Raw genomic sequence first — 19066 nt, forward strand, 5'->3', positions numbered from 1 at the left:
TTTGGAAGTTGGATCTGACCTGTATTTACAAGCCAGTTATGAACAATTAAATTTTTTTTGAAGCAGTACCAGTGAACGTTGTTACTTGATGAATCTCTCAGGGGAGGGGTTTTCTGACCCAGATGTAATTTACATTGACGCCTTTTTTAGCTCACCTGAGCTGAAGGCTCAAGTGAGCTTTTCTGATCAAAATTTGTCTGTCGTCGTTGTAAACTTTTCACATTTTCATCTTCTTCTGAAGAACCACTGGGCCAGTTTCAACCAAACTTGCCACAAAGCATCCTTGGGTGAAGGGGATTCACATTTGTTCAAATGAAGGGCCATCAGCCCTCTTCCAAGGGGAGATAATTATGAATTAATGAAAAATTAATGGTATCTTTTAAAAATCTTTTTCTCCAAAACCATTGGGCCAGGAAAGATGAAACTCATGTGGAAGCATCCTCAGGTAGTGTAGATTCAAATTTGTTCAAATCATGACCCCTGGTGGTAGGGCAGGGCCTCAATGGCTGGTCAAAGTTTTACGTAGGAATATATAGGAAAATTTTTTAAATATCCTCTTCTCAAAGTTTTACATAGGAATATATAAGAAATCTTTAAAAACCATTGCAAAGCCAGGATAGATGTAGTGAACTCATTTAAAATCTTTAAAAATCTTTTTCTCAAGAACTTTATCAAGAACTTATATGCAGTATTGATATGGAGGCATTCTCAAGTAGTATTAAAATTCAAACCCCCTCCCAACCCCCCAACCCCTCAGTAAACTTTTTAATTCGGATCTGATTTGTGCTTTTTCCTAGCTCAGGTGAGAGATGTGGCCCCTGGGCCTCTTGTTTCGCATTGCATGGCTAATTATACACAAGACACCTTTAGGCACAGTGCAATCTCTTTATTCTAATATAGTTGCAATTAAATGACAGGTTCACAACTTATGACAGCCATTGTGCATAAATATATCATATATCCTAGCTGTCCACTCTATTTTCTTTCTCTTTAGTTAAATATGATTATGAAATATGGTGAAGACATGAGCCATGGTGTTATTTATCACTTACTGAATCACATTCATATCTTCTTTTAAAATCCCTCATTTCTCAATTAACCAAGTTTCCATGCCATTAACTGCACTTTTAACTGTTTATCTACAATTTTGATGATGGGACGAAATTTTTGAGATTCATATTGAAATATCTATCAGATTGTTCATATCACGTGGTATTGGCAATATGAATTGATTGTCACCTGTTGACATTGGCATGTACTATTATATTGTTTGTGATCTTTTTGACTGACAGGAAATTTTATTGACAGTTATACTTGAAATGTATTCAAGTGAAAATTTAACATTTAAAGCTTCAAAGTATGAATTTTTTTTTTTCAAAAGTCAGTTAAAATAGTATCAGGCAAATTAACCAAAATAATTGTCTGCCACTATTTACCTACATATCCAAATTATCTAACAAATATCCCTTGAATGATCATCAAGCAATTCGGTAGATTTTGGCAAATGCAACGAGCACCACATAGATTTACCACATGTCATATAAAATAAATGGTGAAAAAACATGGTTCCTTAAAGTTTCTTTATTAAAGTGAAGAAGAAAAATGGTGTCCAAGATTGAGGCTAATTAAAAATATGTAAATGCAAATTGTGAATAATTATGTAATGTGGTTTCCTGATATGTCTGGAATCTCAGTGATTGTTGTACTGAGGTGCATGGTCCTCACAGACATCATTAAATTTTCCCTACCAAAGTTATGATTCAGATTTTAGGGGTGCAACACATTTTGGTTGCACCATGGTAAAAGCTGCACCAATAAGAAAAAAAAAGCAGGAAGTCTTATAAATACCCTCAAATCCAAAACCTTAATTAATAAATTGTTTTATTTTAATACAATTTATGTATTGAAATTGTTTTACAAAAAAAAAATTGTGTAAATTCTGTTGATGTGATTTTTTTTGCAAAGTAAAATTTCACGTGATAAGATGGATCTATCGAAGATATGAGCAAGGATATATTTTAAAACAGTTAAATATCAGAGAAAACAGCAGTAAAAACTGTATGCCTCTATTTCCATACATTTCCAAATTGCCTAACTACCCTTGAATGATAATTAACCAATTTGTCTTGGTCACAGGAAAATGCCGAATGTCAAGTAGATAATCAGGTCAAAGAAATTAAATGGGGTGAAATATTTGTTCCTTCATGGTTTCCAAATTAGAATTGAAGAAGAAAAATATGTCCAAGATCAAAAATATGATAATATTTGAGATGGTGTAAAAATTAATCGTTCCGTCATGGTTTCCTTATTAAAAATGAAAAAGAGAATTTATGTCCATTGAGGATTAGAACATGAAATATTATAGCCTTAAAAATATATCCCTTTGTATTAAATGACAAATCTCACGTTGACTTCCCTTTTGCGTAGTACATGATACCAAATATTAAACCACAGAGGGTATGTGCAAGAAGTGATTACAATCTGATGCTTTAATAACTTCCTATTAGAAGTGCACCGGGCATTTTATTGCAAAATCCGTTCAAAAGAAAGAATTATGTTTTGTTCTTTTACAAGGCAAGTTCACAGAAACCATGCACGGAAAGTTATATCATAATCACATGTCAGCCTTGATGAAGCTCCCGTTAGCCTTTAAGTGTATTCCAGGAAATGCATCATTAAATATATACTGCCATTAAAGTATGATAATGCAAAAATTTCTGCACAATTAGTCATTTTCCCAAACTCAGTGCTCTTTAATTGTTTTAGGGAATCAAATCAAATGTCAAGTGCCATTTTGAGATAAATAGATGCAGTAGCTATTATATTGAATTTTGGGAAATGTGTGTGTGCATTTTGAAAAATTTTTCTTTGCTGATAAGGTGAGTTGTGAGGATGGAGCCACAATTGGGGATCAAAGTTCTACACAAGATTGGATAGGAAAAATTTAAAAACAAATCGCCCATCTCAAGAATGTCGGTATCATGTGCAAGCATCCTCAGAGAGAAGAGATTATATAAAGTTTGTCAAATTTTCTCCTCTGGGGTATTTAGGTGAGGTCCCATTCGGGGTCATGATTCATGAAGAACAAAAAATCTTTTAAATAATCTAGTCAAGTTACAACAACAGCAGGGCCATAAGCAGTCTTATTACTGGTGAGCATGCACCCTAAGTAATGGAGATTGGAGTTTGTTCAATTCTTGGTCTTGGAGTCGGGGAAATGTTAAGGATGGACAACAGGGGATCAGAAGGCTTCAAAAAGATATTCAAACAAATTAACAATTAAGACTGTTCAATTCATGATAGCTCTATGGATAGGTTAGGGCAACAGAAAGGAATTTTACAGGTTTAAAAAAAAAAGTGAATTTAGAGCTCAGGCAAGCCCTGTGGTCCATGGAACTCATTTAAATTTTTTTTAGTCTGCTGTATCATGTTCAATATTTTCTCTTGAAAGTTTTGATTTTCTCAGAACTTATATAAATGTGAAAAATCCCCAATAATTTTGCTATGCATTAAATAAAATCTAGTTTGTTTCCTTATTGCATTTTAATAGAAATTTAGGATTTACAGGTATTTCTCCCTGAAAAAAAATTCTTTTAAACAAATATTAAATGTAACTGCCTTGTATAATGGGCTTTACATAATTTAACAACTCAGTAAATTAAAATTTGTCTGTTACAAATATTAATCAGGAATATTTCTGAAATTGATTCCTTAAATTTAAATATTTAGGTTTTTTTAATGACCATAAATGGATAATTTCATATATTGATCTATCCTTTGAGAAGAGCCCTTCAACTTTAATATATAGACCTTCTTCCTCCTTATTTCAAGATATCTGATGTAAAAAATATGTGTACAAAATGACACAGATTTTGTAGAGAGGAAAAAATATCCGGGTTGATAAGTGCCGATTAAAGATCAGAATTATGTTTGTTTTCTCAATATCCTAGTGTCCTTGAGAGTTTAAGAAGGTCATAAAACATCCTAAAATAAACTTCCTGGTTCGAAGATAAGTGTTTAAGTGATCAATTGCCTTGATATTTATGTGTAAAAAGATGAAAAAATAATAAATTTGATGAGTGTGCTTGCAATTATGTTCATGGTATGTTTTCTATGAGTACTTTACCACTATTTTTATATATCTCTTTTTATCCACAACTTCTGAATGGATATAAATAGAACTGTAGTACTGAACACTTGAAAGATGTAAATGAAACAAATTGACTACAGATATAGTTATATTGTTTATTGTAACCTTTTTTAGGTATATTGTAGATGAATAAATTTTAACACCTAATTTTCTCAAGAAAGCCATATGATATTAAATGAGCTAGTCAATATTCCTATATAATCTTTACATTTTCAACTTCTTCCTTATAAGAATGAATTGTTGTACAAAGCATCCTTTTAATGGAAATTTAAATTGTTAAAATTGACATATCCCCTCAAGGGGAATAAAAGAAAAACAAAAATTTGGTCATTAAAAAATCTTCTTCTCAAGAACCACTGGGCCAGACAAGCTGAAATTTATGTGGAAGCATCCTGGGGTAGTGTAGATATTAATTGTTAAATTAATCCGGGGGTAGGGCGGGGCCAAATAGGGAATCCAAGTTTTACATAGAAATATATAGAACAAATCTTTAAAAAGGCAAACCCGTGGGCCAGGAAAGCTGAAACGTAATGTGGAAGCATCCTTGGGTAGTGTAGATATTAAATTTTTATGACGGGGGTAGGGCGGGGCCACAAAGGGAAAAGTTTTACATAGAAATATATAGAACAAATATTTAAACATCTTCTTCTCAAGAGCTAATGGGCCAGGAAAGCTGAAACTTATGTGGAATATATTGGGTAGTGTAAATATTAAATTGTTAAAATCATGACCCCCGGGGGTAGGGCGGGGCCACTATAGGGAAAATATATAGAAATATATAGAACAAATCTTTAAAAATCTTCTTCTCAAGAACCAGTGGGCCAGGAAAGCTGAAACTTATGTGGAAGCATCCTTGGGTAGTGTAAATATTAAATTGTTAAAATCATGACCCCCGGGGGTAGGGCGGGGCCACTATAGGGAATCCAAGTTTTACATAGAAATATATAGAACAAATCTTTAAAAATCTTCTTCTCAAGAACCAGTGGGCCAGGAAAGCTGAAACTTATGTGGAAGCATCCTTGGGTAGTGTAGATATTAAATTCTCAAAATCATGACCCCCGGGGGTAGGGCGGGGCCACAATAGGGAATCCAAGTTTTACATAGAAATATATAGAACAAATCTTTAGAAATCTTCTTCTTAGAAACCACTGGGCCAGGGAAGCTGAAACTTATGTGGAAGCATCCTTGGGTAGTGTAGATATTAAATAATTAAAATCATGACCCCCAAGGGTAGGGCGGGGCCACTATAGGGAATCCAAGTTTTACATAGAAATATATAGAACAAATCTTTAAAAATCTTCTTCTATGAATCGTGGCCAGGAAAGCTGAAACTTATGTGGAAGCATCCTTGGGTAGTGTAGATATTAAATTCTTAAAATCATGACCCCCGGGGGTGACGGGGCCACAATAGGGAATCCAAGTTTTAAAGAAATATATAGAACAAATCTTTAGAAATCTTCTTCTTAGAAACCACTGGGCCAGGGAAGCTGAAACTTATGTGGAAGCATCCTTGGGTAGTGTAGATATTAAATTATTAATATCATGACCCCCAAGGGTAGGGCGGGGCCACAATAGGGAATCCAAGTTTTACATAGAAATATATATAGAAAAAATCTTTAAAAAAGATCTGCATCACCCAAGTTACTCAGGTGAGCGATGTGGCCCATGGGCCTCTCGTTAATGTATATTGTAGATGAATAAATTTTAACAGCCATATGATATTAAATGAGCTAGTCAATATTCCTATATAATCTTTAATTCAAAAAATTCCTTATAAGAATGAATTGTTGTGAACAGATGGTTTTACATGATTATGCAGAAATTGAATTCTCATGAATAAAAGAATAAAATTTGATTTATGATAAGCCTCTCAAACTCACACAACTCTTGTTTTACCAATTAACATGTAAATTAATCAAAATATCAGCTTTATAGTAGATAGGCACCTAAAAAGGCAAATAGGATAGAAACAAAGTAAAATGAACCTTTCCTATTACGTAAACCTTGAATTTTTAACTTTAAAAAAAAAATTGATTTGCTATTAATTTATCATTCTAGAAATTATACATAATAAAGAATATATTTGATTATATTTCTCAGAAGTAAAAATATATAGTTATACATCATTTTGCTATAAATGAAGACCCAAAAAAATTGTCGTCTTTTAGAAGTCATTTGATACAGATGTGCTTGCTGAACCTATAGGCTCCAGGAACATACCATGTTAAATTTGTTATAATGATGGCAAGTCTCCTACTAAACAAGAATCTCCTATTTCTTTGACCCCAGGACATACATTCTATGACGTAGGAAAATTTCGAAATTCTTATCGAAGATTTTTAGGGAGGGTACATCACAAGAGGGTGTGTTACAACTGTGAAAAGTTTCAAAGGGATTTACGGTTTAAAATTCTTCTATGATATCGATGTTCGTGATCATGAGATCATTCATAAAATGTGAACGTTTACCTTAAAATCTGACACTGTGACACCAAACAGGATATTAATTTAAAATGTACATGTCATATAGGTAGAATTATGTGGGTGAAAGAGTACTTCAGTGCATTTTTAACACTAAGATACAAAAGTGGGGAAATTGCAGTCTGAAGTGTTCTATTGTACATTTTTATAATGCATTTATTAATATTCAAGTACATGTATTGTGTAACAGCTAGCTGAGAAATATAAGTAAATGGGATTAGTATTTTCCTTATAGAACTATTGTGAATGACTTTTAATACGTTTTAATTCTTAAAAACTTTTAAAACAAGAATTCAGAATAACTTGGTGTTTAATGTTGCCGTGGACATGACTTTGGCTTTGACCTTCAACCTTTAATTTTATTAAGGATGACAATAATTTTTTAACTTACTAATAAATAAAGTGAGTCACATTTTGCTTATACCTGAACTGGATTTCTTTTAATTGATTGGTTAAAATGTCTTTAACCTGCATTTTACTTCTAAATAAGGTTATCAAATTATAATTTGAAACTTGTGGCATCTGATTTGACATAAGTTTTTAAGAAATCAAGTTTTGATGAATCTGTGAATTATGACTGAGACAACACATGCCTGGCCTGGAAGTTCTATTAAATATGATGCATAAAAACTACACATTTAATTATTTTGTCTTATGTTTTTTACAATTGCTGAAGCAATTGATAAGTAGAAAAATTGGAGAGGAAATGATTTGTCATTTTATCACAATTGTCAATGACTATTTTTGTCAGACTTTTGGCTCAATATATCTGATAGAATTCTTTGTCTGTTGTTGTCATAATGTTGTAAACTTTTCACATTTTCTTTTCTCCAAAATCACTAAGCTAGTTTCAACCAACTTGACACAAAGTATCCTTACATAAAAGTTTTTTAATGGTTATGGATCATACCAGGGGAAAATAATAAAGGAAAAGTAAAAATTGGGTGGGGTATTTTAAAAATCCTCTTCCCAGGAACCACTGGGCCAGAAAAAAATGAAACAATATAAGTGAAAGCTTCTGGCTTCTGTAGATTCAAGTTTGTTCAATTCATTTCTCTTTGGGGTAAACTGGGGGCATTTCATGAAGTATGGGTAGTCAAAGTTTTACACAGGAATACATAGGGAAAATTCTTGATATATTTTTTTTGTCAAGAACAACAAAATTCATGATGCCTGGGAATAGGATATATAGGTAGGTGCAATATGGGTTATCAGTTTTACATATAATTGCATAGGAAGAATCTCTAAAATTCTTCTCAAGAACTGCAAAGTCATGATTAGTCATATTTGTATAGAAGCATCCTCAAGTCGTGTAGATTCAAAGCTTGCCTAAATCATGACCCTTAATGATAGGGTTATGCCATGATGAGCAATCAGATTTATAATAGGAATATCTAGGTAAATTCTTCTAGAGAATAGCAAAACCATGAAAAGTCATAATTATATGGAAGCTAGCTGCTTTAAATATAAGATTGTTCAAATTTTTGCACCTGGGCTGGGGTAGTATGGGGCCACAATTTTTATATAATTTTACTTTGGAATTTTAATTTGGAGGATTAAATCTGATGAAGAACAGAAGAGTCATTAGTTACTCAGGTGAGCATTGTGGCCCATAGGCCTTTTTTTAATTTAAAATACAAATCAAGATTTAAACTGTTCACTGGGGCACATATCAGATTTTTCTTTTCAATGGAAGCTCATATTTCTTTTCATTTATTCTAGTATTTTTGTACTTATCCTTTAAGGAAACTGATAAGGTATTGCAGGTGCACAGAGTTTTTTCCCAGAAATCCATTGACTGCATATACCTGCCTTCACCTGTGTAAACAAGAAAGAATATATGATAAGGGAGAGGGGGTATGCTTTCCAGATGAAATTTATATTGTTAAAAATGATATATACCATATAACATGGATAAATATTCATCACATCTTTTGATATCACTGTCTTTTAACCCATTATGAATAGAACAAGTCAATGAATTAGACATTTAAACCACAGCTTGTTCAAAGTTTGCATTGATCATTGAGTCATGAAAATTAATCTAACATAATTCTGCAAATTTGACAATGCTTTTCTGAGAATTCTAATAGCTAGATTTCAAAGCCCTGACATTTTGAAAAATTGTGATTTAATATGAGAGTGAGGGGTTTTATTTCATGGTATTTAAATTATTATCTGATTTTCATGTTGTCTCATTTATACAGACATCAGATGTAACAAACACTAATCTTTACTTATATCACACAGACAGCAAATTGTTTTTAGCTCACCTCAACGAACTTATGTAATATCAGATGTAACAGGTTAAGTTTTTTGGAGCAGTTTTCTTTTTAAGTACTTCTATGTCCTATATTGATTAGACATGCATGGAAGATGGTTCTAGTGTGTTTCATTGTACCACAAAGTTTCATGCTGCAATTTCAGCAAAGGAATGACCAGGTTAATGTTTTTGGAGCAGGTTAACATTTTTGGTGCAGTTTTTGGTGTAGGTTTCATTTCCAAGTAACTATAAGCCCTATGTTGACCAAACTTGCATGGATGGTACATCTAAGGATGTACCAGGCTTGCTTCGGATGCTGAATCTGACCTACATTTTTTTGAACAGGTTAAAGTTTTTGGTGTAGGTTTCATTTCCAAGTAACTGTTAACCAAACTTGCATGGATGATACATATAAGGATGCATACTACTGGGCTTGCTTCAGATGCTGAATCTGACCTACATTTTCTGGTTGAGTGAACAGGTTAAAGTTTTTGGTGCAGGTTTCATTTCCAAGTAACTATAAGCCCTATGTTGACCAAACTTCATGGATGATACATCTAAGGATGCATATACATTTGAATTGACCTACATTTTCCTGTTGAGTGAACTGCAGGTTTCATTTGTAACAGCCCTATGTTGACCAAACTTGCATGGATGATACATCTAAGGATGCATACTACCATATACATTTTCTGGTTGAGTGAATAGGTTAAGGTTAAAGTTTTTCGTGAGTGATTCATTTCCAAGTAACTATAAGCCCTATGTTGACCAGGCGTGAGTGATTCATTTCCAAGTAACTATATTGACCCATTATATAACTTTTAAGGATTACTACCAATCTTTTGAGTGATTCATTTCCAAGTAACTATAAGCCCTATGTTAAAATGTACATTTTCTGGTTGAGTGAATAGGTTAAAGTTTTTCGTGAGTGATTCATTTCCAAGTAACTATAAGCCCTATGTTGACCAGGCTTGCTTCGGATGCTGAATCTGACCATCATTTTCTGGTTGAGTGAACAGGTTAAAGTTTTTGGTGTAGGTTTCATTTCCAAGTAACTATAAGCTCTATATTGACCAAACTTGCATGGACGATACATCAGGATGCACACTAATGGACTTGCTTGGGATGCTGGATCCGACATACATTTATCATGTTAAAGTTATGGGTGCAGGTCTATTACCAAAAAACTATAAGGCTTATATAACATTGTATAAACCAAACTTGCACAAATGTTGCATCAAGAGATGAAAACTCTCAAATTTGCTTCAGATGCTGGATTTTGATTACATTTTCATGAAGAAGAACTAGTTTAAATTTTTTATGTAGGTCTATTTCAAAGTATCAGATCAAAATTGCTTAAATATTTTCATTTTTGGAATGTACACTTTTTGTTGGTTAATTGTGTGACTTTGCCTTACTTAAAGACAACATTCGTTGAGGTGAGCTCTGTAATCTCTGATTACCTATGTTTATCCTTATAATGTTAACTAAGTACATTCACTTTGAATTTTCATATCAAATATTATATCTTGAATTTTACAGGTCTGATGGAAAGAGATACATGTACATTTTCTCCTGTATACATTTTTGCCTTGCAGAAATATGCACCCATTATATAACTTTATCTTTTTTTTAAAATGTCTACAACCCAGAATTTTTTTTTCCTTAGCCAAGTGAAGGTGCAGTTATACTTTTACTAAAATGTAAATACTAATTCCTTGTAGACCAGTGCTAATTAAGTGCTGATTAGGTATTCAGTCATTAGGTGTGAATATCTTCTGTAATGTCAAATAACTTTTCCCAAGGTCCAATAAACATCATGATAAGACAATTTCCAGTACTTCCGTGGTTAAATTTCTCAGAAAATAAGAAGGAATAACTAAATGATGCTCTTCGACAAAGCTTTGGTGTTGCCTTTTCTTTGTTGGGGGCGGGGGGTGCGGGGTATTGCATTCATTACACTTCAACTATTGCTTGACTGATTCAAAATGTAATGATTTTATTCCCCTCCATGTCCAACTAAAATTAATAATCTTGCTAACATCTTCTTGATTAAAATTACAAAAACAAAGGAAACAATTATAATATGGCTACAAGATTTCTATCAGGTGTGTTTAAAGGAAATAAAAAATGATTTTGTGACAAATATTCTTTAAATTTCTTTTTCTCTCCTAAAGTTTGCAAGTTTTGTTACCAAATACAAATTAATGCTGGTAATGACATTTTTTTTTTTTTTTTGGTCATTTCATGCTTTGCTGACTTTTGCAACATCATTTTTATACACATCTAAGAATTTTCTTAAATAAGAAGATTTAAATTTGAATTTGAAACTGAACACTTACTACCAGTATAAGTTTGAATATACACATGTATCTGATACAAAGATTAAACATATAGTGCATGCCACCCTTTTGTACATATCTCTGTTGGATCATGTTTGTTTGAGATCAGTATCGCGACCAATCAAGTAACACTGTCATCTAGTATATTTGATATTTTAAATTAAAAGATTGGACAGTTCACCAATAAGAATTTAAGTAAACCCAGTGTCTTCTTACTTCCTGATAAAAATTTTATCTTTATACCGGTATTTCAATTTTCACAACCAATAATCTTGTTACATTATCACTTATACATATCCATTTTTTATAGGAGAAAGTTTCCAGATCCAAAGATTATTTTTTCCTTGACAATAGGAAATATATGTTAACTATGTATGGTTAGTTAGCCTATTCAACAGGATTAAATTCTTTTAACCAATTCTCAAAACTTTTTTTTTTTGAAGGTCGCAGCCACCCAGTCAGAGTGGTTGATTCCTCCCCTAGAGATTCTACATCACAGAATGTTTCCAGGCCACGGTCAGGCCACGTGTCTAGTGCCAGGAAAAGCCCCTCCCCAAGGAATGTGTCTGACAAAAACCCCAGACCTTCCTCAGGTGGAGGGGCCACAGCAGCAGAGGATGTGGAGGTAGCAGAAGAGGCCGCAGCCTTCGCATACCAGTCCTTTAATCAGGACACGGGGGGAGTCGTCAGTGTGCCCCCTGAGGTCCAAGCACAGCAGGAGATACCATTGGAGGATTTATCAAAGAAAAAGAAGAGACACTCGGGAAGAAAGCTCTCAGGGACAAAATTAATAGGGCCTCAATCTGCTCATCCGAGTAGAAGTCACTCCCATAGTCCTAGGCGGAATGAGAAAACGCAGACGAAGAAAGGGCGTGCCACGTCATTGACAGTTATAATTGCACCACCTGAGGCCAGCAGGCCCCATAGTAACAGTAGTCCAATACCACTGAGCTCTTCTCCTGCACAATCCTCCACCTCCTCCTCGGAGAACAGTCCTCAGACGTACGGCTTTACGCGTGACACATCTAGTCAGTCCCCCAAAACCCTCAGGCCCGCTGATGCTCCCACGCTCTCCCTGCTTCCTCAGGGGGGAGATGAGATCAACTCGGAGGAAAACTTGGGACCTAAATTACTGCCTCCGACTGAGGTAGAGAGAATCAGAAGTGTTAGTGACGTGTCCAGCACCAGTAGTGACACTCAGGGGGAACTGACGCGAAGCAACAGCAGTGCGTCAACAAACTCTAGTAAACCAGTGTTCGCCGTAAAGTCTGCTTCTGAAGCAGAAGTGAACAAAGACTCTGCTGGGGGTCAGGTAGTGCAGATAGGTCAAGGTCAGGATGAGTCTGCCTCGCAGCAGCTGACTAAACTGGCTCAGATGGTTCAGCAGCATTATGGGTCTGTAGAAGAGGAGCCAGAAAACCAAGAATCCAGTCTAGATGGGGACCTGAAAGGCTCTGTTAAAAATGTGTGATATGTGTAATGGGTATTAGGTGATATCTTAGTCAAAGAATGATTTGATATAGACTGCCAAAGTTGGTTACTGAAATGACTCTTTTTTTTATGGAACAAAGATGAGCTTTCTTTTTTAAATTTGTGCATACTTGAAATTGATACTACAAAAAAGTTTTTTTTTTTCAGTTTTAAATTTTTCTATGCACTTTTACCAGTTGAATGAATTCTGCATTATAAATGCACACATAACTAAAATAGATAACAAAGAGTTTATTTTAAGATATTTCAGTGATAATAGAAGTAGCCTTGATATATATGGTGCATATTATTTTCACACATTTTTTTCAGATAATAACACTAGATTATAATTGTTTTGAAATTATTTTTAAAAAAAAAGGGGGGGGGGGAGGTTAGCTGGTATAATACAATTTAATAATAAAGCAAATTATCATCATATTTTGTTCCTTATAAGGTGAATTTCCAGTTGTTTTATCATGTAATTTATTCTTTCTAATTATTCTTAGAAAACCACTATGCAAAATGCTTATTTTGGCAGGGACTACTTCAAATCAATTCCAAACAAGTGAAGAAACGTTTATTACCAGCTGTAACTATTATGAATGTCTATGAAAACTCGAGCTCTTCTGCCTTGCCTTCAGTTGAACAATGAACACAAAAAAGCCCTACTAACAGGGGGTGATTTTATAATAAGCTGACACAGGAACTCTCTGAGAGACGGATGGTTAAACTGAATTTGCAGAAAATATTTCTAATTTGTTGTTTACCTTAAAATTCTGGAAAATTAATACAGTTCAATTTGCAATCAAAGTTGTACGTTTTGTCGAGATGTCAAAATATTTATTTTCCTTAGTCGAACATTCGATTGCACTATTCGAACGATAGTCGACTATTCGGAACATTTTGGGGGGGGGGTCTTATCGATAGTGTATTTATATCTCAAAATTCCTTTTCGTAAATTTATTTATTCCGATTTTGTTAGTTGGTTCCTTCCCTATACAGAAAATGAAAGTGAAAGATAATTGATTAGGTATATTTAACTTGACATAATAATAGATTAGCAAGAATTCATGAATTATATCGATTAACAAGAATTCACGCATTTTATCTCTGAAGGCCAATTTCGAGTTTCTTGACAATTATCAGACAGTTTATGATTTATTATTTGCAGTTTCTATGTGTACTATCTGAGATCAGACTCGATCAACGTTTATTTTAGAATTTCTGTTAATTTTATTTTCTATTCTTGGAAAAAAATCTATTTAATATGTCTTTATTTTAAAGTGCAATATGTATTGTGTTGTTAATTATTTGTATATCTGTTTGTTTGACATAAAATAAAGTTTTTATTTAAAAAGACAACGAAGTTCTTTAATTTGTACTGAATATTTGGACTATATTTATATAGAACACCTCGGCTTTCTTCGGTGAATCACGTAAGGAGATGCATACATGTACGCTACTATCCCCCATAGGTAGACACTTAACCCACCAAACTTTAATGCCTAAATAGTCATAATTGATTATATGACCTAGAAAAAAAAATTTAATGACTGTAATCATACAATCTAAATTTAGATGTGACCTTGACATAATATTCTAGTGATAAGGGGGGATACGACAGGTATTTCCCATTAATAGCGAGTTTTAAAATATCAGTAGTCCAGGAGCACTGAAATTATACATAGTTGAAACTGAAACTTCCCTTCAGACAGCCATGCACCAGTTTTCAAGGCAATATTCAGAAATTTTTACCAACACACCGATATATTCAAAAACTTAAAACATGAAATAATTTACTTTCAGGAGAACTGTAAAATAAAGCACTAGGTATATTTGCACAGGCAGTTGTTACGGTTACAACTTTTTTATCCCATAATATAATAGTTGTGTTCTTATACTAAGAGATTGGATTTTTTTTTTTTTTTGCTCGTTTTTATCTTTTTACGGAAACAAGTGCTTGTAAGTATGCGAGAAGTACTGTTAATCTGATAAAGATATATAAATCCCCCAGAGAATTGAAAAAAATAAATACTAAAACCCGTTGAAATCACATTCATGTAACCTATTATTGGATCGTGATTTGTCTGATTTGTTTCATACAATTGTTAGATCTTTGCTTTCGTACTGAGTTTGGCTACAATATGTTCCGTTTATCTGATTAACACATACATATTGTAGAGCTACCAGCGGGTGTGACAGGTCAGCAGGGGATGCTTACTCCTCCTAGGCACCGGATCCCTTTTCTGGAATTTCCAAGGATCCATGTCTATGCACTCTTTACATATCTGTACTGTATATGATATTTTTCTTGAGATCGATCACTGTTTGATCTTCGTCCTTTTCATTCATTCCTGATATCATAAACAACCGGTTCTTCAATAAAAATGGAATTCCGTGCGGTGGTTATCTGTAAAATTATTTCGTAAACACATTCTGATATACAAGTACTCAGAGATTGATATTAAAAAGATGTTTATTTATTTATTTATTTATTTGACAATGTCTGTGTGGTTGATCAGCCCTTCCAACATTTTGATTAAATTTCTTTGGGTATTAACATACCTCGTTATTTTCAGACCTGCATGTTTTTATATAAGGGTCTTGCATATTTATATATGCAAAAACATCTACATGAAAAGAAGTCTTTTGCTGAGGCCTTCACTTCAACTTTTTTCAAACAAAAGTTTTCAGTTTTATTTCTTACTATGGAATCTTCCATTCACTAGATCGCGACAAGAAGCACACATTGATTGTGATCGTTCGTCAGGAATGCTTGCTCCTCAATGGCACCTGATCCCACCTTTGTTTTCAAAGGTCCAATATTATTTTGCTCAGGATTTATATTGTTTAAATGGATTTTGGATGAACACTGTTTGTTATCATTACATTTCATGATAAAATTTACAAAATCCTTTATTGACAACATTTAAAATAACAGCAATTGTTGGGATGGCATGTTAATAACTGAAACTTGAGAATTTAATTTCAGATAATATTTATGTATGAATAAATATCACTTTCTCATAAAAGCATGAACAAGGAAGGTTTTTATCGACTTGAACTTCTTTCATAGGAAATTGACTAGTATTGCATATTTAAAAGATTAAGAAGAACTGGTTAAAAGTTCAAAAGTTTTCATTAAAAGTAGGTCATAAAATCTTTAAATTGGAGTTATAGCTATCATTCAGAAATTGACAACATATCATGTATTTTCCCGGAATTTATCTTTCAATAAGTTGTGGAGGAGTACTCCATTGAATATCAATATATAACTTGAAAAAAAATATAAAGCTTTCTTAGAAGTATCATCGTATTAAACCACAGACCTTTGGATCGCTTTAATCTGACTTTTCTAATCATAGGTGTATAAAAAAAAGGATAAATGTATTTTTTTAACACCTCAGTTTTTTAAACGATCTAAGGGCCTTTGTATCAAACTGTGTAGTATTTTGTATGAAACCTTTGCAATATCCCTTTCAATCTACAAATTTTTAACTGCTCATAGCTGTGCAAAGGGTAGAGGTGTATAATTCTGAAGGCAGGATACGGACCTTTTTTAATTTTATTTATTCATTATTATCATATTTTTATGTTGCAAGAACTGAATCAGGAATTATTTCGTTCATTTCAAAATAACGACCCCGTTTGGAGAAGCTAATTGGACACAATTTCGTAATATAGGAAGTATCACGCTAAAACGGAATCGTAACTCTTTAACATTCTCAAAAACATCTCCCCATTGAATAAGGTATTTTTTTTAACTTTTCCCAATTATTATATGCGTTTCCTTTTTTTTTTTTTTTAATAATTAGTTTAAGGATATTTTTTTACATAGAGTACAGTTAGTGTATGAACGCATAAAACTGTCACGTTTACTTCTATACGTTTCAGTTAAATACATCTAAATGAAATACTGCTATTTTGTAGACTTCTTAGAAAGCTTTTTGGTGTTAAAAATATGAATATTTTGTGCACTTTAGAGTCATATATACCCTCACCAACTTACAGAATATGTATTTATTTTTTGTAAGTTGAACATTTTTTTCCTCGGGTCCCCCACCTCCTTTCAAAATCGATGCTACGTTACTGCAATTTAAATGCATTTTTACTGAGATTTGCATAAAGCAAGGTGGTAAAGAACATGGGTTGATCAAAAGAAAAAAATGTGTTTTCTTTTAATGAGGTTGCTAAAAGGGGCTGGGGGTTGTGGCCATTTTCAGATTATTTTGACCTCCTTTAGTAGAAGAGCTTCATATAAAGATATACAAAAACGTTCAAATTTAAAACCTAAAATGTATGAAATTTTTCTTTGCCAAATGATAGTTGACAGCTTAAGATATCATATCTAAAAAAAAATTAAGTTATATCTGTTGGTTGATTTGTTGACTCCCCATCCTCCTTAAAAACATTTCCTATGAAATCAGCCTTATTTTTCATTATCATCTATTTTATGCTTTTGAATTTTACTGAAATTCAATAAAAAAAAATTAACCCTCACCCCACCCCCCGGTCAAATATTCATGTAGTCTAATTTTACCATGTAACCAGTTAAGTTTAATATAAAGAAAACAAATTTCGATTTTTATTTATATATCCTCCATCTTCGTTTGATTGTTTTGTATCCTATGACATTAAGATAGAATATGGGGGAATTGTTTTAATTTAGATGTATTTGCCTTATTTTTTACGGGGGGAAGACAGTAAGTTACGATAAATTAACATACTTTTGATTCTTAGGTAATTTTTCAAATAGACACAATCAATTCTTATTTATTTCTAAATTCTAATTTCATTTTTTATTCGAGGAAAAAACCTTCATTAAAATTCTAATGAGTTTTTGTTTAAATTCTAGTATACATGTACTGCATATTAAATTAACTCCCAGTTATGGTAATTTGGGTATAAAATTCAACGTAACGTGAAAACTGGGGAAAAATTGTTCAGAAAATTATGCTACATATAGTTTATGATGATTTTGATTTTTTTTTTTTTTTGAAGGGGAGGGGGGTATTTAGTACATGTATTACACAGATGGTGTAGTATCAAAGCAAATTATAATCGGAAAATGTAGGTCAGATTCAGCTTCCAAAGCAAATCTGGTAGCAATTTTTATAGACACATCAATTCTTAGATAAATCATCCATGCAAGTTTAGTGGTTATAGGGCTCATAGTACCTTGGAAATGAAACCTGCACCAAAAACTTAAACCTGTTTATTCAACCAGAAAATGTAGGTCAGATTCAGCTTCCAAAGCAAATCTGGTAGTATGCATCCTTAGATGAATCATCCATGCAAGTTTAGTGGTAATAGGGCTCATAGTAACTTGAAAATGAAACCTGCACCAAAAACTTTAAACCTGTTTATTCAACCAGAAAATGTAGGTCAGATTCAGCATCCGAAGCAAATCTGGTAGTATGCATCCTTAGATGAATCATCCATGCAAGTTTAGTGGTTATAGGGCTCATAGTACCTTGGAAATGAAACCTGCACCAAAAACTTAAACCTGTTTATTCAACCAGAAAATGTAGGTCAGATTCAGCATCCAAAGCAAATCTGGTAGCATGCATCCTTTATAGACCTCAGAAACGAAGTTGGGGGAGCTTATGTGATACCGTCGGCGACGGCGTCCCAGGTTAAAGTTAAGTTTCTTTTTAAGTACTTCTATGTCCTATATTGAAAGTATAAGCCCTATATTGACCAAACTTGCATGGATTATACATCTAAGTATGCACACCACCAGGCTTGCTTCGGGATGCATGACCTACATTTTCCGCATACTATGAGCACTATAAAGACCAGACTTGGATAGGTGATCCGTCTAAGGATGCATACTACCAGACTTGCTTCGGATGCTGAATCTGACCTACATTTTCCGGATCAGTGAACAGGTTAAAGTTTTTGGTGTAGGTCTCATTTCCAAGTACAGTCTAACTTTGAGCACTATAATGACCATACTTACATGGGTGATCCATCTAAGGATGCATACTACCAGATTTGCTTTTGCTTTTGCTGAATCTGACCTACATTTTCTGGATGAGTGAAAAGGTTAGGTTTTTATGCAGGTTTCATTTCCAAGTAACTATGAGCCCTATGTTGAGCAACTTGCATGGTTGATACATCTTAGGATGAACACTAATGGACTTGCTGCGGATGCTGAATTCGACATACTTTTTCCGGATAATGGACCTCGTAAAAGTTATGGGAGCAGGTCTATTACCAAGAAACCATAAGACTTACATAAACCAAACTTGCACAAATGATGCATCAAGGGATGAAAACTCTCAAACTTGCTTTAGATGCTGTATTTTAATTATGTTTTCATGATGAAGAACTAGGTTGAAGTTTTTAAATAGATCTG

The 19066-nt window shown here is 33.3% G+C and overlaps 2 protein-coding genes across 3 annotated transcripts in view; one reads left to right on the forward strand and one right to left on the reverse strand.

Moving 5' to 3' along the window:
• Positions 1 to 13063, forward strand: part of LOC134242863 (protein CLEC16A-like) — an 81304-nt gene extending 68241 nt beyond the window's left edge. For both annotated transcript variants that reach the window (XM_062725020.1, XM_062725021.1), the window contains exon 23: positions 11679 to 13063. In XM_062725020.1, the coding sequence (XP_062581004.1) occupies positions 11679 to 12706 (1028 nt within the window). In that variant the 3' untranslated portion in view covers positions 12707 to 13063. The remainder of the gene's footprint in view (positions 1 to 11678) is intronic.
• The window catches only part of LOC134242872 (serine/threonine-protein kinase SBK1-like), a 444928-nt gene that overhangs the window by 279485 nt on the left and 146377 nt on the right, over positions 1 to 19066 (reverse strand). The window lies entirely within an intron of this gene.

The sequence above is a fragment of the Saccostrea cucullata genome, unplaced genomic scaffold (genome assembly GCF_032062105.1).
Source record: "Saccostrea cucullata isolate Sc308-1 unplaced genomic scaffold, CSIRO_AGI_Scuc_v1 ctg191, whole genome shotgun sequence".
Classification (NCBI taxonomy): domain Eukaryota; kingdom Metazoa; phylum Mollusca; class Bivalvia; order Ostreida; family Ostreidae; genus Saccostrea; species Saccostrea cuccullata.